The following is a 27,263-nucleotide window of genomic DNA, read 5'->3' as shown; positions in this document are numbered from 1 at the left end:
ATGGCATGCCTGTAGGTAATTGCTCTCACTTGAGTGTGTTCCCGGTGCCTTTGCAAGTATTGTTTGTGAGGACACTGCATTCGTGATTTATGTGAGCCTCTAAAATTATCTCCCTACAAATTACTGCAGATATGGTGGCAAAGTGGGCTTCCTCTGCATGTGGAAGAACAGAGAGATAAAGGCTGGGAGGAGGTGTGCTGAATTTTTATTTTGGCTCATTTCAGTGGTGCCTCAGCTCTGGCTTATGCTTTTGTGAGGGAGAAAACAGGATATTTGAAGGGCACATAATTTTTAACATTTGTATGCAAGAATAATTAGAAGTAAAACTATCCATTTGTTCAAAACTCCCCATTATTTCCCATTAAAAGTATTCATATGGGAACATGAATGATGGCAATTATATCAGCAGGGTTACACTGGACAGATTTCCCTATAGATCAAATGTATGTTTAATCACTTCTTGTTAGGGCTGCAAAGGAAATAAAAAACAAGGAAGGATTTAAAAGGGAAAAGGACATGAGTTTGAAGGACAGAATAAATAATGCAGTCCTAAAAACAGATCCATATAGGATGCCCACAAAAAAGTTTTGGAAATGTAAGCAGGTAGAGGCAAAGAAATGTTAAATTTGATAAACACATCAGGAAACAAAAACCTGCCGTTGGGTTTATGGAAAAAATCATAAGTTCACACTTCACACAGGAGGAAATTGAAACTATTTCCTCATTTGAAAATAAGTAGAGCTTGTCAGATTTTAAATTCTGTAACTTTTAATCATTTCTAAAATTAATCAAAACACAGATTGAGAAATTCTCAAAATCATAATCCCTCATGTTCCCTCTCCTTTTGATTTTGAAAATATTTTATTTCTCAAAATAAAATCACATGGATAAATCAAAAGGCCAGATATCACACTGCCCATTCTGTAGAGATTTTGCTAGTGCCCTCCCCTTCCAAGAATCAAAGTCAGCTCTTTATTCTGCCACAATGTATTATTTAATTTCATTAATCACATAATGGGTGGCAATTACTTAGTGTCACATAATGCTCTACTTTTAGTGCTACCAAAGTGGCATTACACTGTAGTTTAGAAGTTATATTTGTCACAGGGCAATTTATGATGGCTCAGAGTTTTCCATTTATTTCTTAACATCTTGTGGAACCTGTGAGGCCCATAACAAATATTTTATTTGTGCATTCTGAGGATTTCCTAGAAGTATATAACTGTATTTAAATTATCTATTTGAATCTCCTCCCTTCAGCAAAAGCCAATTTTATGGCCACATAACTATTTTTCCCTACATTACCATCTGTGAGTGGGCAGAGTAGTCAGTCTCTGTGGACAGTATTCCTCCAACAGGTGCATCCTTTGTGTATGCCTAATGCTATCTTTCTGGCATATTAGTGAAGTCAGTATTTAGCAGTGAGATTGCCAGAGATGACTCTTAAGTTATGTGATCTGTATCTGCACACATGCAGGGAGAGGCAGAGACAGCAGCAGGTGGGGAAACCTAAATAATTCTCTGCTATGGCTACTGCAGGAGCCACCAGAGGAACAATCATCCCAAAAAGGACCCATCTCCTCACACAGGAAGGAGGCCCAGGACAAAAGGGCAGGTGGGGGAACGCTGATAATGCTATCAGAGAAATGAGATCTCTCCCTAGAGTGTCCCCAGGCTGTCACAGGGGAGCCTCAGCCCCATGGGCCAAGCACTATAACCAACACCATGGGGAGCAGATACCTGGAGCACCTCCCAGTCTGTAGGGTGTCATTGCTAGGGCTATGGGATACAATATGGGATGCAGGAGAAGAGTATCTTGGGACTGCACAAAAATGTGTCATGAGATGCTGAAGGGAGGAGGAGACATAGGCAGGAAAAGGGAGGGATACAGGCCAGCTACTGGGTACACTGAGTCTGAGGATGGTTCCTAGGGGGCCTTAGTGTGTCCCCCCATGTGTGGGTTGGGTCCATATGCACAGCCTGAGCAGTGCTGCAGCCTCAGGGCTCCTATGTCCATGTGCAAACAGCTGGGATGCAGGGAGCAGCTACTGGGAGACCGAGTGCCTGACCCAGGTGCTCACTGAGGAGAGCCATATGGTGTACATGTACACATATATATTCACACTAGAACATTTTCACCCTGAACAGCCAGAAGGGAGAAGGGTGAGGCTGTTGGTCAGTTTGTGTTTCTGTTAGTGCTGCTTGTGTCTGTGCTGGTCTGTGGGGCCAGCTCTGTGTATATGTTTATGTGCGGGCTCTATAAAAGTGTTTGCAGGTGTCACTGTTGGGAATACAAGCCCAGCCTGGCTATTAGCTGAACCTAAGAGCACAGAGCTGCTGCAATCTCCCCTCTGTTGAGCTACTGGATTTGGAAAGCCTAATCAATGACCAAGAATTGAACGTGCAGAGTCAAAATACCTAAGAACTAGAAAATGTAAGATTGTATGAACTGAGCTGTTCCACTTACTATTGTATTAAATTATATCTCACACTGACTTCCTCTAGACCCTTATGTCATTAACTACAGATGTGGTTTTATTGGAACACCTTTCATTCTTCTCATTCAATATGTAGCTCCAACTCAGCAAAAGTAAAACTATTAGTTTTTCAAGGATAGTGGAGAATGTAGCTAACTATCAAGGACAGCTAATACAGTCCTTAACAAACTGTCATGAATCTGCTTTGCAGCCTTGCTAGATAAGGAAATTGAAGACTATATCACAGAATCACAGAATGGTCAAGGTTGGGAGAGACCTTAAAGATCACCTAATCCAACCATCAATGTGGTCCAACTGACAACCTTCAGACTTGTTATGCAAGAACAAAAGCTATCACTTATAGCTACATTTATTAAACTTTGAAGAGACATTTTATTTTCTACAAGGGGGGAAGAACTCAGATATGATGAAGCTTAAAGTACTTATTTTCAACTAATCAATATAGTATTTGCCACTCTGCAGATTGCCCTTATCTGCAGAGTCACTGTCAAAATCTAGACACAGGTGATCTGTGAATACAGAAATGATGCCAATGACTGAGACTGCTTCTTTTCTATGAGGAAGGAAAAATCTGAACTACTACCATCTAGAAGGAATTACTGGTCTTCAACTTCACAAACACTCTTTCACCAGAATCTTGGCTACACAGTCCTATATTATCTGAAATCATTTGGAGAAAGACTCTCACACATTATTACACACAAAATGATCTTTAGCATCTGAAAGCATTATTCTAAACATTTATTTCATATTGCCTATGTCCTTGGGAAATAACACTTGTAATAACTTTGCAAAGAGGCGCATTTAACTATCACTCCCCTACCTTGAAATTTTGCTTAATGAGGCCTGTCTTAAACAGGCTCAACTCTCAGGGCTTTTTGTCAGCCCTCTCTGCATCCTACGATTTCATCTGCACCTGCCAAAAGGTTGATTTATTTGGGCATAATAATTTTTTCGTGTGTAATCACTTTTCTGTGAGCAGTCATAAAGACTTCCATATAGCACTCAATTTACTTGGGCATCTGTTTTTAAGGGTTTTTTAAAAAGACATTTTAATGTAGTTTTTATGTAATTTTTAATGCATAGTCTTCTGATAGTGAGGATGATGCAAATCTGGCTATGACACAAGATACGGAGTGGATCTGCTGGCGGCCTTGATTTTTGCTCCCCATCTTCCCCATCCCTTCCACAGCCAGGCACAGTTATGTTCAAAGGGCTAAATACTAATTGTGTACTTGTGGCTTACCTTAAACTCTTCTGATGGCTTTTGTGTAACAAAGGGCAAGCACAGAGAGAGGCTCCCACACTCTGTGCACATACACAGAGATAAAAGCCTCTGAGAAAAGCCCAGTTTTAAAGCCTTGATCCTCCTGCTCTGTGCACATGCTGTACTTCAACAGGGGATAAAGAGGCAGTGTCTTTGACCACATAAAATCTCTGAGTTCTTGCTAGCATTTCCCCTTGTCCACAGCTTTTTCCAGAGACAAAAATAACTCCTATTCTAAAACTCATCCTACATGCTAAATGGGCTCTCTCCTACCCAATGAACAATGCTGAAAATACTCACTCTGGCCATGAAGCAACACACGCTATCTACTGAAAGTGCCCATTAATAGCTTACTTTTTCTTCTCCTTCCATTTCACTTTATAATTAAAAAAGGAATACAAATTCTCCATATCTGTATCCCTCTCAAAGTCCAATGACACCCATTTCCCACTGCCTCTTTTTCCTCCCTACAAATTATCCAATATACATTGAAAGAGTGTGTGGTCAATTCCGCCACTGTTACCTGCCCTGAGCAGCACTGGTCCCCACTGCTTGTGGCACAAGCACATGGATAACCCTTATACTGAAATGCCAGGGATTCTGCATCTTTCTCCTAGGCTGCTACTTGCTTCTTCTCCACTTTTTTCATTACCACTCTTGAAATAGCGGGAGCTGCTCTGCACAGGGTGAGCAGAACAAGTGCGCATCCATGATGAGGCAGCGGGAGCAATCACTGCTACTCTGTCACCTTCCTGTTCACCAGGAGATTATTTTTTTTCTGCCTTACCAGGGATCTCTTCTGATTTCATTAGTGAGACAGTAAATGAGCTAAGTCCTAATAATCAGCCATCAGGCAGTCCTGCACTTCGGTACTCATTTGGAACAAGTGATCAGGGCAAGGTGCCGGTGAAAACAAACGGTGCGCAAATTAAGCACCCAGTAACAATGAGCGTACGGCTCGAGAACGGTTTCGATGTCGTTCTTATCTGTGTTATCACATCTGATAACAATCACACCAACACTGGGGGAGAACATTCTTGGAGCTCTGAACAGAAGGTTCTCTGAAAATCCTAAGGATCCTTGAGATCCGAGTAAATTCTAAAGGATAATTCTGTTCACAACCACCGCCTCCGAAGTGTTGCCGCAAAGTTCGTCACCTTTTAACAAGGTTCTGTTATCTCTATAATCACTGAGGACATCGTTTTGCCAAGCCGATAATCACTGATCTCCTCTCTCTGCACCGGCCTTTATCTCGCCAAGTCAGTTTCCCCCGCTTCTCTCTTTCCGACGTTTGCCACCGATGCCTGTGGCGCTGGGCAAAGGAACACTTTAAGCGCTTTGCCTCCAAGTGCTCCCCGCAGGGGAGGCGAACACCTCCGGCGCGCCGCCCGCTGCCCCCCGCAGGTGCGCCCCTCTCGCCGCTGGGGGCGGCCGCCACCGCGTCCCGCGGGCCGGGGAGGAGCGGCGGCGGGCGGCGGGCAGCGGGTGCGGGAGGCGGCTCCCGCCGCTCCTGCGGACACGGCCCCTCCTCCCGGCCCGCCCAGCCCGCCGCGCACATGTGCCCGCAGCCAGCGGCGGGGCGCGCCGTCGGGGCGGGCGGGTGCCGTCGCCGGGCCGAGACCGCGACAGCAGCAGCAGCAGCGCGGCGCGCCGGGCGTCCCTGGGGCGCGGGCAGCGAGCGGGGCAACGCGCTGAGGCCGTGGCTGTCAGACAGCCATGGCTGTCGCCTACCTGCTGGGAAACGGGTCCGCGCCGCTCCTCGCCGGAGCCCTGGAGGTCCCGCTCGCCGCCAACGCCTCCGCCTGCCGCCCGCCCTGCCCGGCCTGGGGCAACGCCTCGGCGGCGCTGGGCTGGAACCGCTCCGAGCCCTGCGGCGGCAATGGCAATGGCAGCGCGGGCGGCGGCGGGCCCTGCGCGCCCGCGGGCGGCGGCCCCTCCGTGGTCACCGCCATCGCCATCATGGCCCTCTACTCCGTGGTCTGCGTCGTGGGGCTCTTCGGCAACTTCTTGGTCATGTATGTCATCGTCAGGTGAGTGCCGTCCTGCCCCGCCCCGCAGCCCACGGCCGCTGCCGTCGGGGCGGAACCCCGCGCCCGGAGCCGGGATGCGGGACGGTGTCCCGGCAGGGATGCTGCGGCCCCCTCCGCCGGGCAGCGCGCAGAGAGTGCACTGGGGTTGCGGACGGGCGCAAGAAAGGGAAAGGGAAGGAGGCTTTTGATAAAGAAACGGAGCGGGTGATGGGGGAAGAGAAACTTGCGGTGGAACAGTGAGAGGCGGCCGGTCCGTCAGAAACCGCTGCGCGTCCGAGGATGTTCTAAGGAGCCTGCGAGCGGTTCTGTCAGACGGGGCCTGCATCCCGGACTTGTCCCCTAAGGAGCGAGGATTTAAAGGGACTGTAGCCACTGCCTGTGAGCGTGTATGGGCACGGGCTGGTGCACGGATACGGGGTGGTAACGGATAGCCGGTACGCATCCACCTGTCTTTCCACCCAGCTCTCCCAAATGCGCGAACAAAATGTAAATGGCGCTGGTTCTCTGTGGCCGTGTTTGGAGATCCTCTGCCTCATGTCTAGATCTATATGTGTATACTGAAATACATTTATATATGTTTATAGGCATACATGCGTATACACGTGTATAAAATACGTATGCCGTAATCGCGAACGCTTTCTGTAATCCCGGCGTTCCGGCTGTGCTGCGGCACTTCGCAACTTTCTCGCCCGCAAGAGAAAAAGCCCCCAGTGGGGCCGTTACAGATCAGATCACGCGCGATAAATCCATTGCCCGTAAATGAGCGGAAAACGAGTGAGCGGGAGATGAGAGAGGCTCCCGTGCCGGCCCGGAGCTGGGCAGGTGGCTAGGTGGCTTCCGTGGGGGAACACTGCCACCTCCCGGGAGCCGCGGGCCGGCGGCGGGACGCGACAGGACGGGCCGACCGAGCTCATCTCCCTTCGTGGCTGCTCGTCGTTCCCAAACCAAGCATCCATTGAGCCCTGGAGAGCCCAGCGGGCGCTTTTAAGGGGGGAGATAGGAGTGGCCCCGGGGCGCGCTCCGTTCCTATGGAGGCATCCCCATCACTTCCATTTCCCCCCCGCCGTCTGTAGCGTCCGTTCTCCCTCTGAGCTCCGCGCTCCCCGAGGATTCGGGGCCGCAGGAGCCGGGGCTGTCTCCTGGCATCCCTGGCAAACCTGCGGCCGCGGGCGGCTTTGGGGTGTATGGATGCATTGCAAGCAGCGCCAGCTGTGGAAAGCCGAGGGTGAGGGTCGCGGTCACCGTGGGGTGTTGCAGCAGGACGGAGGATGCGACACGTGTTAGGGATGTCACTGTAAAGCCTGTGCATCTGGTAGACCCAGCGGGAACACAAGTGATACCCGTCAGTGGTTCAGACTAGAGCGGTTCAGAAGCCTTGTGGTTTAACTGTGCTTTAGAGGCTGCATGCACAGAGCTGGGGAGATTGTCTTCTGTCTTGTGGTTTTGGTCAGTCTGAAACTCAAGCTGTCTGTGTAAGGATACATCTGCAGAAAGGCTTCTGAGTGGGGGCACGACTGCAATCACCGTGGCAGTGTTGAATGCATTCCTCTGGGAGGAAAAGCAGATGTGCAGTGTAACAGAGACAGGATAACTGTCAGCAGAGAAATATGCTGCAGCTTGTCCCTGGAATTATGTATTTATTATCCTGGGCATAACCCTTACTAGGTTCATATTTCTTACAGTAATTAATTGAATTACACTTGCACCACAAAGACAAATCTAATGAGGCCCTTGTATTTAGATTCCTATCTAATGAAAGCATCTTTCCCTTAGATGGCAGCTTACAAACAAAAGCCAGAAGCAATCGGAGAAAGCAAATATATATTTTCATTTTACAGAAGAAAACACAAATTAAGTGGCTTGTCCAAAACCATCAGGAATTTAGGGCAAACCCCACATCTCATGTGCAAGAACAGCTTTTGGTATGCCAGAATTGCTTCCCAGTTAGCACCACAGCTGTTTAGCAATTGGGATGACAAGGACTTTATATGCTAATGGCTGAATAGCATCTGTGACTTAAGCAGCATAAAAATACATTCCCTTTCTGTGCTTCTCTGCACGTGTAGTGTATCTGGCCAGCAAGAGGGAACTTAGTGATTTAGTTCCTGCTGCAAGCTATACTAGCTTGAAAGTGTTTCAGATCATGGAATATGATGAAATGTGCTCACATTCATGCCTCCCTGCATCCAACTACATGTAAGAGGCCAAAGTTTCACTGGATTGAATTTGCCATCACATAAAACTCCCCTTCTTTATTTTCTTCTCCCATCATGCCTGCTCAGGAAGAACAAAACATTGAACTTCTAATTAATTGTGAGAGGAATTGAGGCTACTAAAAAATAAGATTTTTGAGTAATATTGGTACCTAGTTTGTCTTGAAGGTACTATGAGTTGGGAGATAGGTGCTTAGATGTTTGAAACTGTCCTACCCACCTTTCAGAGTCCAGCCCCAGTGAAAGCAACAGTGACTTCAGATCAAGTATACTGCATGCTGTCATCTTGTGCTTGGTTTCTTTGGAAATAGTTTTAAAATAATTATGTCATTCTTATAAACATTATTACTCTTAAAATTTTTCCACATGAGGCAAATCCAGGGGTTTGGAGCCAGAGTTGTGCGAGTGCTGGCCTGGCAGGGAACTATCATTATCATAGACAATGCCACCCAGCTATCTCTGCTGGGACAGACAGAGGTCAGAAAGCAGATATGTCCAAGGAGGGGTTAGAAATGTATTATGATTATCGATGTGAAAAGAAGGCTCTTCCTGCAAACCAGACTGACCAAATGCATTCCAAGATTTCCAATTTATACACATTACATAATAATTAATGTATTCTCATCCACTCTCCTCATCCTTCCAGATGCTTCCTATTCAGCTGAATGCTTTTATCCTTGAATTAATATTTAGATGTTTTATATGTAGTATGTGAGGCTTAACCTCCTGTTACTATCACTGAAGTGTTCCCTTTCTCAAGTACCAAAATATGCCTTCAAATGACAGCAGTACTAGTTTAATAGGTTTTATTGCTAGCCATGAATTTCCTGTAATCTGAAAAAATCTATAGATAATTTTTATCATCTGTTTTCCTCATGTGCTTTGTGCAAGTGGAAATTACTTATATGAATACAATGACATTATGGCTATATCAACAGCAAATGCTACTTCTACCTGCTGTGGAGTACAAGAAGACAGTGTGCAATTAGTATCATGTGGCATTGAATTAGTTTACACAGTAATCCCAAGGCTTTTCCAGCTTTTTCATTGAGTTGGTGGGATATTAGTCTCACAATTAGAGCAGAAATAACAATATGCCTGGTGATTAAGGCAAGAAAGCTGCAATAGAGCCTAGATGAAAATCTTAAGCACTGCAGGTCTGGAAGAGAGGAATAGCTCACAGAGGCCCCAGTCCTCCTCAGTCCAAATGCTCTGGGAGAAATGTAATTCCACCAACAGCCACTGAAGTCACTCTATTTCAGAATTATTCCTCAGTTGTTTTGCTATAAATTTTTCACATACCATAAACAAACAGGTCTCAGATTCTCTGCAATCCTTTGTACAGGAAGGAAATCTCTTTTTTCATTGAGTAAATTATGATACTGCTTTAAGGAAAAAAAAAAGGCAAACAGGGAAAGAAGTTGAAGAAATACTCTCTCTGAAATTAAGAGAAATCTGTGTGTCTCAAAACAGCCTCTTAATAGTGTTTTGGAAAAAAAGAGCTGTGGCTGAAGCATCATCTAATCTGGAAAGACTGTGCAGCACTGAAAACTCTGGTTCAGCTGAGTTCACTCACAATTCAGAAAAACCATTTTATTAAGTAGAACAGGCAGAGTTTAAATTTCAGTTGTAGAAATAATTGATACCACCAGAAAAATAAATATTCTCACACATGTGCACAGACATGTGGACTCCTTTTAGAGAAAAAAAAAATCTGGAAATTATCTCAAGCTTGAAAGTGAGTGAAGCAAAACAAGTGTTTCTAAAAAATATGTTCTTTGCAAGGTGACATGGTGTCATGGATGTTGTATGTAAGGTGACCTTCAGCATCCTTTGTAGCAGCACAGATCAGGGAGCTTAGTAACCAAGAAGTGCATAAAATTCCTTCTTTTCTTTCCTGTCCACAGCCTCGTGAACCTCTCTGCATTTGCACAGCATTGCTTGTGTGGGTGTCCTGCCTCTTCCACTGACTGCAAAGATTCTGCCCCCATGCTAAGAGCTGAAAGCCTCAGCAGCCTTATCCAGTCATGTCAATTATGAATTAATACATCTCACAGCACCAGCCAGAGGAGACCTGGGGACACAACTGAGGGAGCACTCTTGGGCAGGAGCAGCAGAGGAGCTGAATTAAATCAGCAGCACAGCAAGGGGGTGACCCTCAGCATCCCGCCTTACAGAAAGGCAGGTGTCCCTGTTTGCATACTGTTTGTGACAGAGTTTACCAAGCTTTGCTAGTGGGTAAATGTTTAACTAGCACGCAGCTCCACTCCCTCCCCCAAGATGAAGGAAAGCAGACACATAAAATGGAATGTATATCTTTATGGTTTTTTTTTTAATTATGTTTTTACAGACATGATGAAAATTTGACCAAAAATACATGAGGCTGCAGCCTGGCAGTAGCACCCATCTCAGTGAGGAAGCAGAGACGCCTGAGGGATGAGTGAGAGCTCTGCAGCCCCAGACTCATCCCCAGAGCCTGTGCCTGGCCCCAGTCCCAGTGAACCCCTGCACACAGGACAGTGTGCCTGGCCCAGGTGCACGGAGCCTCTGGCTCTGCTAGTGCCTGCCAGGCAGTGCTGGGCAGGAAACAACCCCTCTCACTCCATTTGCCTGTAAAAAGCTGTTTGATCCCATCGTACTTTTCCTGGAGTGACATTGTGGTAATGGCTCCCATGAAAAAGTAGTGTTAAACGCTTCCTCTTTTTTTTTTTTTTTATTTCTTTATAAAAATAATCAAAAGTTACCAATTTTCAAGGCTTCAGTAGGGGTAGAAAATACTGTGTGCACATATTACTTACATTACATAATTACTAGCAAGCTAATGACTAATGAGCTATGTAGCTAACATAATCCTGAAGTACTGCTTTATTTCATTTTAATTTACAGTGTTTTCCCAAACCATAGAGCATAACTTTTGCTGAACACTGTGGATAAGCTTTTATAACTTTTCTAAATCAAAAGGTGACATATTTACAAAATTACCAAACATAGCATGGTGCAAGTCCAAATGTCACAGAATCATAATTTAACTCACTAGCCTCTTTTCTAGCCATAGCCAGCAGCTGGTGTTTAGTCAGAGTGGAAAAAAAATAGGGGCAAAACTGTGTGAGTATCCTTCTAATAGACTTTTAGACTGCAGAGATTTTCTGAGATGCAGTTTGCATCAGCATTTATTCAGTAGCTTTTTGTGGACATTTCTAACATGCAATATTCCCCAAAAAAATGAGGATCAAAAATAAGATTGGAAGAAGGTCACAAAGACTGCCACTACTAAACAAAATTGCTTCAGAACAAACATGTGAAGCATTTTTATGGATTTCAGTTTGGTTATTTTTAAGCTTAGGTGTTCTAAGATGGTTGCTGTAGAGATCTTCATTAACAGACATTTTCAAAAAATTATTTATTTTCGTTATGATTCTAAGTGAAAACAAATTTTCAATGCTTGATAAGTCTCTTCAAAATACAAATCCACTCCTGTAACTATATTTTTTAAAAATCCAAAAGCAACTATTTTCTGAATTGTTGTGCTCAAGATAATCTCAAAGAAAGCTCTTTCTATAACCATCTGTGTCTTCTTTGGTTTATGTCATGCAGTTTGGGTTTATGGTGTTGAAAATGGGAATATTATAATTATCTTTCAAAGACCTCTAGTCGTTTTTGGAAGTGAGCTTTTAATGATGTTCACTATCAAGGAGTTCCACAGCTTAGGCAAGCTGTGATAAGCATTCTCATTCATTCATTTAATGTTAAACACTTCTAAATTTTATTTATATTTTCCTTTGAATTTACATGATGAAAAAAGATAGGGATGACGATGCACCATAGCTAATCAAATAACTGTGAAGGACATGAAATAAATTTTTTCCACCTTCTTACTGAGAAGTGTTCAATTATCAGCTATAAGATCTGGTATCTCAGATCAAGAATAAAACTTCAGAACAAAAATGTTTGTGTAAAATGGAACATCTCCTCCTGTTTGTGTTGTGTGGAACAGTTCCAACTGAGTGAAGTCTCTATTTTAAGGGGGGCAGGGAGCAGCACTTGTCACAGTGCTAATCTTCAGCCCTGGGATGTGCTGCCCCTATAGAAAAATCATCTAAGGAGCCAATTACCCAAATCACTCTCATAAGGTTGTGGTGTTTGTAATTCCCTCAGAGCCACAGTTTCAGACACAATCTCATCCTTGTCATGTAGAGACCGAGTCCATGATTTCCAGTACTTTTGATTTGGTCTTCTCACGTAACACGTAGCTGTGCTCCTTCTTCCTCTCATGCCAGCTTCCACCATTGCCTGCTTTCCCCTTCTCCCCACATCACAGGCAAGCCTTCCTCCATATTTATTCTCTCTAATTCCTTTGTCTCACCTCTGTTGCTCCTTTACAGATCACACTCCACAGCTTCACCAGAAGATCCCAATCTCCTGCATGCACGAGGCCATACCTTGTATACCTGGTGTTCTTTGGTCTGTCCAGGGTGTGTATGGCCTGGCCTCCAGCCCGTGCCACCTCCCTGCTGCCCTCTGACCAGTGGCATTGCTTACCTGCTGCTGCCTAGCACACCTGTAGGGATCTCACATCTACTAGCATTAAATAAAACTGTCTTCAAAGGCTTCCCTGCCAGCTCCCCTGCTGCCCAGGGATATTTCATGTACAGTCCCTATCTCAGGTGATCAATCGACAGATCAGGAGTAAGGTACCAGCACCTGGAAACCAGACAAAGTAGCTGATAACTTGTTCCCTCTAGGAAAATGTCACCACATTATCTGTTATCAGAGGTGTAGTCAGCAGTTTTACTCTCAATCACACTTCCCTGAAGGCAGAGGGGAAAAAGTCAAATTGAATATACTGACAGTTTTCCCTTTATATGTCTTCCTAGCAAAGCAAAAGCTTCAACAATAAGCACCTGCTGCTGGATAATGGAAATATATTGAAGTTAGCCTTTTTAGCACCATTGATTTATTTCAGAGAGATATGTTACACAATAACCATGAAAGCAATGACCTTTATTGGAGACCCATATATGCCTCAGCCCCAGGCAAACAGAGACTCAAATAAAAGTGGTTTAACAAACAGGCCAGATTAAGTTCTGAAATAATTGGCAGGTAATTTTCCCCCTGTTGAACTAGGCTGGAAGGGAAGGAAGTGTACCAGCAGATGAAGCATACTTATTTGTTTGGGCGCTGAAGCATACTTATTACTGTCATTTGTTTTTTATCATTAAGTAGCTTTTTATGATGTCTGGGGAAAGTTTGTTTTATTTTCTCCGTGTAGGGACTAAACTCACTGGCCTGAACTAAATAGCAGAAAGAAAACTCCTATGTTATGCCTTTCAGTAGCCAAAAAAATAAGATTGGGAAGAGCCACAAAGACAGGAGCAAGTCATTTTTAGTCCAAAGTCCATCACAGAAAAACGGGATGAGTCAGATGCCCTCACAACTCCACATCATTTCCCAAAAGACTGACACTGAAGACTAAAGGTGACTCTGTCAAAAAGGCTCTTGTTTAGCTCACCCTCTCCCAAAGCTGAGGTATGAGATAAATTCCTGATGGGTTCTGAGTACCAGAAAAATGAGTTGGTGCTACTTCCCAGGAGGTGATGTGATCTGCTTGCTTCTCCTGCATCATGTAAGCAAATGCTGCTGGATCTGCACCTGCCTTGGCACTGTCCTGATGCGAAGAAGGGATAAGCTGGGTGGGAAGTCAGAGATGCCAACAAGGTAACCCGTGGGAAGTAAATTTTGGTGTCATTCTGGCCAAATCCCGGTTGTACCATGGATTAGAATAAAGTGACAAAGCAGTGGGAAAACAAATTTCCAGGGAGAAAAGAGATAGCAACCGAAGCAGCTACAGTGCAGCAGTTCCCTGCCCTGTGCTCAGGCCCACACTGACCCTGTACATGCCCAGACTCCGTCAGAAAATGGACAGCCCTTGCCAGTGAGTGAAGGAAGGAGAGAAAGCTGCTCTAGAACAATGTGTGTGAAGTTTGACTGAGTATGTCAAACAACTCTTTGATCTTAGATCTGCTGCACTCCCTCAGGATGTCATGCCTTGACACCTAAGTGATGCCTAGTATTTTTCATCTCTAATTAAACCACCATGACAGGTCACAGCAGTGAATAGGTAGCACTGTGCTGGGAGTCAGGATGCAAGACTTTAGCAGGAGGGAACAGCAACTGCTTCTGTCTCTCTTAAAGGCAGCAAAAGCTTCCTCACTCCCCCATTTCAGCCTTTACCCCCAAACTCAGAATGGGTGCAGGAAGTAAGTGAATGTGGTGCAAATTGCCCAATTTCATTGCAACCAAGTGTGAACGCTTTCACCTCTATTATACCTTCTTAAGGCTTTGTTTCGTTTTTCAATTTGTTGTTGGTTTGGTTCACTCAGGGCTTACTGTGTTTAAATTGCAGCCTTGTATAAGATCTCTTAGTAGAATATTCATCAAAAGGATGCAGAGGTTGTTAACCACATGATGGCACTTCCAATCTGGGTGGCCTTACTGCCTAATAACCTATCAGGGTTGTGCACAAATTTATGGTGCTTATAGCCAGAGATGAAATTAAATGGCATAAGGAAAAAGCATTCCGAAGTACCCATTAATAGAAAAATCAAAGACTTAAGTTTTCAAGGTAATTAAATCATGTGCTTACAGACAGGAAGGTTAGACCTATCCAGAATATTTATAACTTCAAAACTTTTAATAGGTTACAGCCTGCCACAGCACACGTCTTAGCTGTGGCTGAGATATAGTATGGGTCTTTCCCTCTATGGAGACCCATTACTGTGGGAAGAAAAGGATAATAAAATAGATGGACGTCAGTAAAGTTCCTTTTGAGACCCTTTAGCTCAAAGGTACTTTCCAGAATGTGGCTTGAGAGACTTCATTTCAGTGTTAAATATTAAAACTGGATTGGCAGACAGAAAAAATTTTCAGGTTTTTACAGACCACCTTGAGTAGGTCATGACTTTGTTCAAAGCTTTAAGGGCTCAAGAAAAATTTAAAGTACCTGATATCTCAAGAAAACATGCCAAAAATCCCCTTTTCCTACTGTTTTTGAGTTGCATTATACAAGGTGCACCAGAACAGTCATGGGGGAAAAAAAAATTAAATTGATTCAACTAGGCATACTTCACATATTTTTAATCTTGCCACCCAAGGCAACCTCAGCTAATCTAATGTATGCACATAATGATTCTTCATTTGTTTAACAAGTCATTTATGCAAGAAGAACATGAATTTGAAATGCTAACCTAATCTCCAGCATCAGGAAGAGTTATGTCAGGTTGTCTGTATGCAAGTCCTAACAGTTGGCTGTTGTTTCTTTCAGCAGCCAAACCTTTTTTGAGAGTGATTGCTTTCTGCAGTGAATCTCCAGTGATTTTGTCCAGTTTTTCATGTATTTTGTGCTGAACTTCAACACAGATCTTGAAGTAGTCTTTGTCTCCAAATTAGCATTCTGTAGGCAAAACCTTGCATGCCTTTGTGCTGCTGAAAGTAATTATTACCAGTCTGTCATCGACCAGCCCATTCCATTTCCTAAGTGCAAAAGACTTTCTGCTTTCCTCCTCATTGATGTTATTCAGAGAGGAAATTCTTCAAATTAATTTGTAATGTTATGTATTATTCTGAGCTGCATCATTGTCATTAATAATAATTATTATAACAATATAATAATAATTTATCATTATTATTTTTGTTGCTGGTGGTCTTGTTATCAATAATAACAATAACAATAACAATAATAATAATAATAATAATACTCTGTATTACACTGAACTAAATGTGAACCTCTCTAGCTTCTTTGCACCAGCCCAGTGGTCCAAGGATGCTGTAAAGCTGATCTGATCCAGAAGGGCAGAGGAGAGGATGTCTCAACAATCCACATGGATGTAAACCACTTGACTAGGGAGCAGTAGGGACAAGACTACATCAGTTGTATAGACCACAATAGCACTATAAAAACTCTGTGAGGCTTAAATAAGAGTCACAAACATGCTCACATCTCTCCTGTTGCACAAGAAGTGGAAGGGAAGGTGCTGTTACCCTTGGGAGATGGAGTCTCTCTGAGGTTAATCTGCTAAAGATTAACCTGGTGAAAGTTTTATTTGGTTTACAAACTACAAGTGACCTGTGGGCAGACAGCTGAGGGATCCATTTCAAGGCTTTCTATTAATCCTTGAATGCTAGGAACATGGTGACTATCTGAGCTGAATTCTCACTCTTTTCTCCACTGCTTTTACTTATTCCAGGCAAATCTCAGGTCTTCAAACTTGAAGTCTACTTTAAAGCTGGAGGATTGAAGATAAAGACAAGGCTGAGCTTTCCCTAAAAGATTAGACAGACATAAAGTGTATTCTTACTGTTGTAAACCTGATTTATCATCTACTATTAGCAGCAAAACAACAGTTTTTGAACAGATATTTTATGATACAAACCCTGCACTGAGGAATTAGATGGGGTTATACTAGTAGATGCCAGTGTTATAATAAGCATAATTAATTTGGATATATACCAAGAGCAGTATTGCACTAAATATTCACAAAAAGCCCCCAGTTCATCACATTCTATTAGTTTTTTCCTTGCAGAGTTGTAAAGTAAAAGTAAGGCCACCCAAAACTAACTTCTGTCTTCACTTGCAACCTTGCACTTTTTTGCGCAGAATTTAACAGACTTGATGTTTTAGATGCTGAAATTTCAATGTAATCCAAATACCAGCATTCAGATTTTTATGAGTTCGCAATTAACATTTTTTTTCTCTACGTGTCTGTTAAGTTTTAGATTCTATAGTAATTTTGAATGAAAGTGTGAAAGCAGTATCTTTAAAGATTGCATTTATAAATTTTGGTATTACTAAGTCCATCTCAACTGTAGAAGTAGAATCACATAACCATCTGTGTCTGGATAATGGAAGTATTTGTTCTGCTTGTTCAAATAGGTAGACTGATACCTTAGCAAAAAGTATAATAGCAGCTAAGTTCAAGACTTTGAAAAGCTGCATTTTGACTGACTGTTGCTTTTCATGCTGTTAAAATTATGTTTAATCAAGTGCTTTGGTATTTATTTGTTCATGCCAAAAAAATAATCCTGGGAACACTGATAATCTACTAATTTAGAAAAATACATGTTTTGCAAAATGTACCTTGCAGAAATAAGCCCCTTATAAAATCTTTAAATATTTCATACCGAGAAATGCCCATAGAATTCACTGAAAAGAATATTGTAAATTTCAATAGGCTTTTGTTGATTAGGCAGCAGGTGGAGGTAAATACTTTCTATCACCGTAAGAGCTCTGCTTCTATTCATTGTAAGAACAGCATGATTAGAGGTACAAAGATTACTGAGTACATCAAGCAAAACCCTTCAGTAATGGTCTATAGAGGCCATTAAACAAAGCAAGTCCAAGAACTTTTAAACTTAAACTGGCAATGAAAATTAGATTGCAAAACTGGAAAATATGTAGCTTTTAAGTGGGATAAGCCCCATGCCCAGTGAAGAAACTTTATTCTATTTATTCAGAGTGTTTTTCTGTCCATCCTCTGTCATGCTACCCTGAAAGTCATTTACATATTGGTTGATGGTTTGGGCTTTTTTGCTACATCAAGCATTCCTTTTCAATCATAATGGCTTTAATTACTGCTGACAAAGCATTATCATTATTACCTAAGCGCATTATGACCAATGCACTCTGCAGACAGACCTGTCCCAGGATCACGTGTGATGGCAGCAGCACTGAGCAGCATTCCCAAGTGGGCTTTCTTGTCCAGCTGTGAAGAGGGCAGGCAATCATCCGAGGTCTGAGCAGGGCTCAGCAGCCCAGGTGAGGGCACAGAACCCTCTCACCTTTGAGAGCCACTGCCCCTCTGTCGCTGTCCCAGCTGAGCAGATCAGGTGGGAGCCAGCTGGATATGTCTGCTCACAACACAACCAAACCTTCAGGTCAGCTCTGGACAAACCTTCAGCTATTCCTGGATATCTCAGACCTTTGGAGAGATATCCATTTTGGTAAACCACAGAGCTCAGTACTGGATAATATTAAAAGCAGAATATAAATGTTGCTGCTTTCATTCTCATCTGGAAGACTCTCCAGTAAATTGCCAGAGAAATATTTTCTTCTACTTCCAAACAGTTTTTAGAGCTGTAGCTTTTATTGTGTACCTCTCCCACACTGCAATCCTATACATATTCCCCAATTTCCAAAAGAGAGAGTTGTAGATGCTTGCAGCATCTACCTCCTCCAATGTTAGTTACAAACTTGTTATATAAATGGAGTAAGGAAAGTTTTTATGGGTCTTTCAGAATATGGAGTTTATTTACAGCTTGAACGTATCATATTAAGATCATACTTTCTCAAGGCAGCAGTCAAGATAGCGTTTGTATCTTCTTGAAAATCTGTTTTAAAAGCCACCCTAAATTAAAATTAGGATTGTTACTGCCTTCTCATGCTCAGTGCTAAAAATGAGAGAACAAATCTAGCATCAGTGACTTCAAATGTTCATCATAAAAGCTTTCTAGGTCCATTCAACATGAAGTCTGCATTCTGCACAGTCCACCAAAGAAAAGTTCCAAATGCACATTCACTACACAATCCTTTCATTGGGACTTTTTGCCACTGACTCATGTTCTGAAGCAATCTAACTCAGAGAGATAAAACCCACAAAATTATGTATTTTACATTTTGCTTTCCCTAGCAGGTTCCCCGACAAGTCTTTTGAAATTCCTCTTGAAAAGCACTCTATAAATTGTAAAATATTTGATCAAACACTCTTCTTATTAGTTTTGCAGAAATGGAAGGAAGTTTCATCAAAAGAGCAAGCCATCTGACCCCCCAAAATCCAAGCAGCCACAGGGCCCAGCAACCTCAGCAGCGATCAGGGCAGCATGGCCAGGAACATTACTTAAATTGAAACTTTTTTTGTACTACTGCAAAAGTACATCATCCACATAAAAAATGAGTCTCAAATGCTGCATTTGGAATGATATCATTACTACTTCACAACCCAGAGATGAATTTTCTGTTTCTACAGAACATAGTTATGATATTTGGCATGACAGCAGGTACAGAAAATCTATCCGTGTAGTACAGTATCTGATCTGAAAACATACTTTTTTTTTTTATCTTCTCAATTTGTTAGCATCTATAATATTGTTTCTTCTATGTCTTCTGCACAAGTTAAATTAATCTTTCTTTCCTTACTCCCTTTAGCTGATGTCTTACTGAACCGCCAACATGGAGGTGAATCATAGTGTGGTCATTTCTTTAAAAGCAGGAAATGTGATCTTTGACAGTAACTAGCACATTATTTTACAGAAGCTTTTTATAGATGATGCACTGGATTTGGTTTTATTTAACAATGTCAGTTGTGGTCATTCACATGCTCTGCCAATCTTTTTTCCTAGATACACGAAAATGAAGACTGCCACCAACATCTATATTTTCAATCTTGCATTGGCAGATGCCCTAGCAACAAGTACTCTGCCATTCCAGAGCGTGAATTACTTGATGGGAACCTGGCCATTCGGTACCATCCTCTGTAAGATTGTTATATCCATAGACTACTACAATATGTTCACCAGTATCTTCACTCTCTGCACCATGAGTGTGGATCGATACGTGGCTGTTTGCCACCCAGTTAAGGCCCTCGATTTCCGCACCCCCCGAAATGCCAAAATTGTCAATGTCTGCAACTGGATTCTTTCCTCTGCCATTGGCCTGCCAGTTATGTTCATGGCGACTACCAAATACAGGCATGGTAAGTCTGGCTTTCATTCCTAAATTGAATACTCTACATTTCAACTCTTTTCTGCATTGTTTCACTGTATTGTAGAGGTGTTGAATTAAACTTCTGAGCTCCAACATGTGTAAAGCAAGTATCAGTGCAAATGAGCCCCTTCAGCAATTTTGCATCTGGCTGTAGTTGACTGGGCAAGCAGTGCATGTGATCTGTGTTTTACAACAAGCAGCTCCAGCTCCTTCAGTGGGTTCTTGCAAGTCTTGCTGTCCCACTCAGTTACTGCAGTGTTTGGAAAAGCCAATCTGTGCCTGCCTGCCTTCTGCAGTAGGGCAGTTGTGCACTGCCCTTCAGCACAGGAGCCTGTGCTTTACCCAGGATACTCCCTCTGGGAAGCTGACAGTCATAGATATGTTACTCTCTGCCTGGCAGGACATGATACAGAGCAGAGAGCACATTCTGGACCACTGGTGCTCCAAGACCTTCCATAAAGGGGCAGTGGCAGCACATCAGCATAAATCCAGACCCTCCACAGTGCATAGTTACCAAGTGTCATGGCATTCTCTTCCCCATTGCCCTGAAATGTCCAAATTCTCAGCATATGTATGGTGGCTTAACAATCTTTCTTTTCACCATGTTTTATACTGAAAGTGAAAATCAGTCAAAGCTTAAGCATATGTGGCAATTCTATTCTTTTCCTTGTTTATTATCCATTAAATTCCAAGCCTTAATGTGCTAAAGAGAACATGTTAATTTGGTTTTGTTTTCCTAACTCAAGCTTCATGCACTCCATCCTACCAATGTTTGTGTAAATGACAGGTCACAGATTGCTTCATTTTACATATTTGCTTAGGTGTAAAGTCTTCATATATTTTCCAATGATATTTAATTAAAGAAAGGATTAAAGAAAGGCAAATGAAAAGCTGACCTGAATGTTCTTCTCTGCTGTTTTCCTTTTCCTCAGGCTCAATTGACTGCACCCTTACATTCTCCCACCCTGCTTGGTACTGGGAGAACCTCCTGAAGATCTGTGTGTTCATCTTTGCCTTCATCATGCCGGTGCTGATCATTACGGTGTGTTACGGGCTGATGATTTTACGCCTGAAGAGCGTCCGCATGTTGTCCGGCTCCAAAGAGAAGGACAGGAACCTGAGGAGAATCACCAGGATGGTTCTTGTGGTGGTGGCAGTGTTCATTGTCTGCTGGACTCCCATCCACATTTACGTTATCATTAAAGCCCTGGTCAACATCCCAGAAACTACTTTCCAGACTGTCTCCTGGCACTTCTGTATTGCTCTAGGGTATACAAATAGCTGCCTTAATCCGGTCCTTTATGCGTTTCTAGATGAGAATTTCAAAAGGTGTTTCAGAGAGTTCTGCATCCCCACCTCCTCAACCATTGAGCAGCAAAACTCCACCCGAGTCCGACAAAACACTCGCGACCATGCCTCCACTGCCAACACTGTGGATAGGACTAACCACCAGGTATGACTAGCAGTGGAGATGTCATCTCTGGATCCAGGCCACCCGCTTGGAGATGACATGTGCTCTGAAGTTACCACTTACACTGATTTGTAGCTTTTGGAAGGTCTGAACACTTTCAAAGTTATGTTTGAAACTGGTGTATGCATACACAGAGACCCCAGTCCTGCATGGTGCTAAGTTGTTCTCTGCTTTGCTTGATGCTCAGAAGCCAAGGGTTCTAAAGGGTACCTTGAGTGACTGGGTTCAGCGTGCATGCATGTACAAAGCACATTAAAAAAAGTGTTTCACTTGCAGGGTGTTTGCAACAGGTTGAAAAACAGATTTTCCTGTTCATACTCCTTGTCTGCTGATGGAGACAGGAGTGGGGCAGAATATAGATCTCTCATCTTCTCCCATTGCAACAATGAATAAAAAAATAAAAAACTGTGCATATTCACTTTGATTGATGTATACAAAGAAGGCCTACCTGGCCTTGTTTGTCCTGAAAGTCATGCCAAGAGGCAAACCAAGGCTTGTCTACATGTGGTTCTTGTGTCAGATAATTATGTGGTGAATAAGGTGGGGTTAGATGTGTATATATATGTATATATAAATATGAAAATATATACACACATGTTAAATACTAATGTGCCATTTTGCCATTTCAAGTATACCAAGAAAATACCTTTTCCATGTAAAAAAGCTTTTAAGAAGTAGGGATTTTATGGCACATCAGATGACAAGAGTTGTTTGTGGTTTTTTTATTCAGCATATTTTTGCATCATGTTTGCAAATAAGCTGTTTTGTACATGTTCAATATCCATGGTCCTGTGCTTAGTCTTGAGATTTTCCAAGCTTCATCTCTCAGCAAAACAGGAAAGCAAATCTTAACATTCATGAAAGTAACTCAAGCACATTGCAAGCACTAAACAAAGTCCGAGTTGTCTCTGTAATTCCTTAAAAATAAGAACAAAAGGCATAAGCCTGGTTCATTCCTTGCTGTATCACCTTTCAGCAATATACTCAGGTTGCCCATGCAACAGTTTCTCACTGCTGCCACTTCAGCCACAAGCTGGCTGCCTCCTCCAGGTGCAGAACTCGGGGGCTTCTTGTGAAAGCAGCCACCTCCCTGACACTCAGCTGCTGCCAGATAGCCCAAATAAGAGAATTCCCATCTCCAAGGAGACTAAACAGTAATTGCACCACAAAAGAGGAGGGAAGTCTAAAGGGAGAAGGGCTAAAGCGAGAAGCTTTATTAAGCATCAACAATTGGTGTTGTTCACCCGTGTCTGACTCATCCATGCCAAACTGCGGCCTGTGAAATCAGCGGCTGCAGAAATCAGTCTGGTGGTGAGGCAGAACTGCCAAACTTGGCATAGGTGCGCATATATATCTATGTATGTATGTATTGTAGTATTTACTAGGTGTAGCAAACTACTACATTCATCTGTTAATAATGCATTTGTAATCCTCAGTGGAGTCAATATTGTGCTTGTGTCTGACAGCAAGATTGTATTTCTGTCTGGTACAATTCCAGCTTTAAAGAGTGCAGTGTGTATGCACCCATTTTCTACATTTAGTTGTATACCTTTATATTACTTCTAGGAGAGCTGTAGCCTTCTAAACTTCTACCCATAGAAAAGATTAGTGTGTACTAGGTACTGCCTAGAGGCTGAGTGAAATAAAACCTGTTTGCCTGAGCACAGAATAGAAGATGATGTTTCCCCAAGAGATGTTTCAGCCTACACCACCAAGAGAGACAGCCTGCTGGGGCAGGGATGGAGAAAGCAAGTGAAGTGATCTTGAGAGTGGCAATAAGGAAGAAGCTGGTCCTATAGTTGGGTTCTTTGCTGGTTAGGGTTTGTTTTCTCTTCAGGGAATAGTGATGAAATTAGTTATGAAGAAATCAAGCATATGTGAAGAGCAGGGAAGGGAAGGATGCTGAAGGGAAGGGGAGGTGAGAGGAAGGAGGTTGAGGAGAGAGAGAAACCTAAGGAATGAGGTCCAAGTGTGGCAGTAAGGATGGAAACTGAAGCAAAGAGCTAATCTGCATGGAAAAAAAGGTGTGTGCAGAGTTGGAAGAAATTGTTTGACTGCTTTGGTAGCTGTTGCTAGCAACTAACCATCACTTTTCCCCAGAGCCAGGGAGAAGAAGCCAGCCCTTGGTAGCTCAGGCACTCATAGGTGGTGGATGGGACTTTGCATGTTCAGGTGTTTGAAAGACTCAGAAGTGGCCAACTCCAATTTCCTCCCCACCATCCCTGCAGTCCTTGCTTTGGCAGCTGCTGATGCCAGATGTGCTCCCTGAATGCTGACCTGGGCCTTCTCCCTGCAGCTCAGCTCAGCAGCTGTTTGGTACAATCTTTCTCACTCTCCACAATGTGTGTGGAATACATTCACAGCAAGCCATGTTCAAAGCTTAATATTAAGTCAATTTATCTTTTTTTCTCCTGCAAACATTGCTGTTAGGGACATTTTTGATGTCTGCTTTTATCAGAATGAGAGACAAGATTGTTGAACTAATCTACACTAAACAGATTCTCTGGAATAGCAACTAAAAATGTAATACCTAATATTTTTATATTATTAAACACAAAAGGCCCTAGAATGAATGAAGCTTTAGCTCTGAGAAAGTAAAAAAGAAAATAAACCCCCAGACAAACCAATATTTGCTCAGACAGTGAGATTCTGTAAATTCTATAGACAGGGTATTCTTTTTACACGTAAATGCTTTCTGTGAAAGAAAGTTTGTGTACCTATTGATTGAGGTATTCTGACAAGCTCTTTCTTGTGTAGACAAGGCCTTGGAGAGCATTTGGCATGAATTCTAATTGCAAGACTGTGTACTACTTGGCACATTTCATACAATTTTCTAAGAAACAGATGTTCTACAAGTTGCTTTTTTGCCAAGTAAAAATTCTTTTCTGCTGCTAAATGAGAGCTGTAAGGCTCCATCACATACAGCCTAACACTCTTAAAGCATTTAAAAGCATTTAGAGTTGACACTTTTAAGTATTTAAGTTGTTGGAAGGAACAACAGTGTCTTCTACCAGTTCAGAAGCACCAACAGGAAACATAATAAATATTCATATTATTCTGAGTTAATAAAGTGGCCTTGGGCCTACTCTGTGGCTCCTTGGCATTGCCAAAAAGGTTTCGATTAAGTGCTTATAGTTTTCAGGAGGGTTTATGCAATTTTATAAGTGCATTTGCATGGAGAAGGAGTGATGGGATCCTGGGGGGAAAAATGCTTGAAAAGCAAAACTGCTTTCTTTGAACTTTTCTCTATGACCAAGTATTGACAGGGGAGGGGAATGGAAGCCCAAATAGAAGCTTTTGCAAATGGCTGAGGGTTTTTGATGTTGTTGACATTAACTGACTCATATCAAAATCTTGGCAAGTGTATTGAAATGGCTTTTACTTCAGATGCTCATAGAATCTCTGCATCAATTTATCTCTGAGATTAAAAGAAGGGTTAATTTTTTGAATTTAAAATCAATTGATAGTTATTTTCCGTGAAAACTGAGTTTTTGCTAGGATCTATGTGTTAACAACAAAAAATCCTAAATAATTAGGGAACTGGATTATTAATAATTATAGAAATCTGAGAAATTTAATTTGTTTCAGTAATTAGTTTCTTTGTGACCCATTTTTATAGCTTCTTTTATAACAGCTTCACCTGAATGTATCCAAGCAATTAAGGAAATTATGTATAGGACATCTTTGGGACAATTTAGTGTGTAACTCTTCTTTTCAATTTTAGCTTCTGATGCTTTTTTGTCAACTATTGAAATATGTTTAAATGCCCTAATGGAAACTGTAAATCCTCCCCATATGCTGAAAATGAGGCCTCAGATATGTTCAACAACAAAAGGCTCAGCCCTAAAAGCTTTACCTTTACTGCCTGGATTGGCAGCCACATGTAGAAATCAAAAGGATATTGGATTCAAGAAAATGTTTTAAGTTAAAACAAGGAAAAATTGAAAGATAGTTTCACTTTGACTAAATGAACGAAATCAGTGTTTTCTTACTTCTTAATTTTCCTTGCGCTATACGACCCACTGTGAACAAACGTGGGGAATGCTGGTGATTCCTGCTGCAGAAACATGAAAAAAGTTGGGCAGCTTCTCGGCAGATTCACATCTATCTGTACTAACAGAGAATGGCCTTCTTGTGTGTTTTTAGAAAGTTAATATTTCTCCTTTGTGAATTATATTGTATTTCAATAATAATTTTAAAGTACTGGTTTCTTAAAAAGCAAGATAGTGACATCTGGTGAATCTCTGGCGAGATAGTGACATCTATGAAACATCTGTAATAGATCCTTAAAACTGGGCTTTCTTTTGTAGCTGATATGCATTGATATGGGCTCTTTGTGAATCTCCAGGCTCCATCTGTGTCTATACCATTCCATAAACCCTTGCTTTGCAGTGTGTCCCACTCAGCTCTCAGCAGGTTCTTGTACAAAATTTGCCGAGCAAAAAGGGGTTGCAGCCTTTCAGGATGTGCCATGCAGCAAGCAGGTTTACTTGGTGAAAACATCTGTAGTGCTGCTGTGCCTGCATGCAAGTAGGACTCAGCCTGGAGACTGTGGACGTGCAGGGCTGAGGGATTGTTGGGTTTGTTTGCTGATGTGAGCCCACCTCACACAGAATTTAAACTAGACTATAACTGAAAATTCAAAAGTTAGACATTGTTCTGATATGAACACAGAATGTATTCAACTAAAGCATGAATTCCCCTGTAACAGCTACAGAAAGAATACAGAGAGGGAGTGAAATTTTTCTGTGCTCATGAAATTCATAGAGAGTTCCACCCTAGAAAGAGAACAAATGGCTTGATATGAAGTACATTCTAATTCAAATTTCAGACCTACTAATGTTTCTTTGTGATCATTTCCTCTGTTGCTTCAGACAAAAGCATAGCCTTGCCTTACTCTGGGCTATGTGCTCAGCTTTATACATCAGAACAGTAGCTGCAAATGAGAAATAAATTCATTCTAAAAAAACACACACACACAAACTTGTGGGTGGGAAGATATCAAGCAATTGTTCATTGTATTTGCAATTTCTTTCCTTTCAGTTGGAACTTCAAGAAGCTGAAACTACTCCACTGCCGTGACAGGGTCTCCTGCTGCATGGCTCTCAGAGCAGTTGCCACTGCCTCATTGTGCTAGTGGGAACATGTAGGATTTGCTTTCCCTCAAAAAATAAAATACCACAGAGGAAAGTGCCTGCTTTTCCAGTCTGTCAAAAATTGCTTCTGCAGCACATCTGCATTGCACTTAACAGAAGCATGAAATGTAACAGCGAGCAGAGCCAGGAGATACAGGGGCCTTTCCAGAATCCAGAGCTCAAAGTATTCCTATTTACCAGGAGCACTTACATTAGTCTAAAACAAAGCTACTGTGCCGGTAAGAACCTGATGACATGCTCTTGGTAAGTTACAGTGGTGTTAAAACAGGTTGGAAACAAAAACTCAAAGGCTTGACAACCATAGTTTGAAAAATAAGGTGAGCTTTTGAGGATGGAAAATAATGGGATATGAAGTTGTAATAATGTTGGGTACACTCTATTTACTCTTCACATTTATTCATAGAGGTGTTTTCTGTGCAGGTTATTTACGTGCTGAAGTCTCATGAGGTCATGTAGAGCAACACATTTTTAGTTCAAGAGGTCTTCTCTTGCAAGGGTTGAAAGTTTTGCAGTTTCAAAGGAAATTTTTTTTCAGTGATCCCTTAGAAAAAAAAAACCAACAAAAAAAGCAAACCAAAACAACTAAAACAAGACAAAAAACCCCAAAAAAGCCTCCAAGCTTCATCTTCTCCTTCTATTTCACATAAATTAAAAAAACAGTAAAATCAAAACAATGAGCTATCACTTTTTCTAAAAGATAGGAGTAAATGAAAGTATTCTGCATTGTTATTGATTGTCAAATGATCCCCAAAGTAGCACAGGTTAACATAAATTTCTTTGGGAATAAAAATGCAGCTATAAGCCTGTCACAGCTTGCACAGGCTGATGATGTCTTCTCTTTCAAGTAGTTTCTCAAATTTCAGCTGCTCTGTC

The 27,263-nt window shown here is 42.2% G+C and overlaps 1 protein-coding gene across 1 annotated transcript; it reads left to right on the top strand.

The window, feature by feature from the left end:
* The first annotated feature begins 5,158 nt into the window (after positions 1-5,158).
* Positions 5,159-27,008, top strand: OPRM1 (opioid receptor mu 1). Its single transcript, XM_074537709.1, has 4 exons — positions 5,159-5,795; positions 19,400-19,752; positions 20,696-21,216; positions 26,278-27,008. Exons 1-4 carry the CDS (start codon positions 5,482-5,484, stop codon positions 26,314-26,316), a joined length of 1,227 nt encoding a protein of 408 aa, XP_074393810.1. The 5' UTR covers positions 5,159-5,481; the 3' UTR covers positions 26,317-27,008.
* Positions 27,009-27,263: the final 255 nt, after the last annotated feature.

Source organism: Zonotrichia albicollis, chromosome 3, assembly GCF_047830755.1.
Source record: "Zonotrichia albicollis isolate bZonAlb1 chromosome 3, bZonAlb1.hap1, whole genome shotgun sequence".
Lineage (NCBI taxonomy): Eukaryota > Metazoa > Chordata > Aves > Passeriformes > Passerellidae > Zonotrichia > Zonotrichia albicollis.
This window is presented reverse-complemented; position numbering and strand designations above follow the sequence as displayed.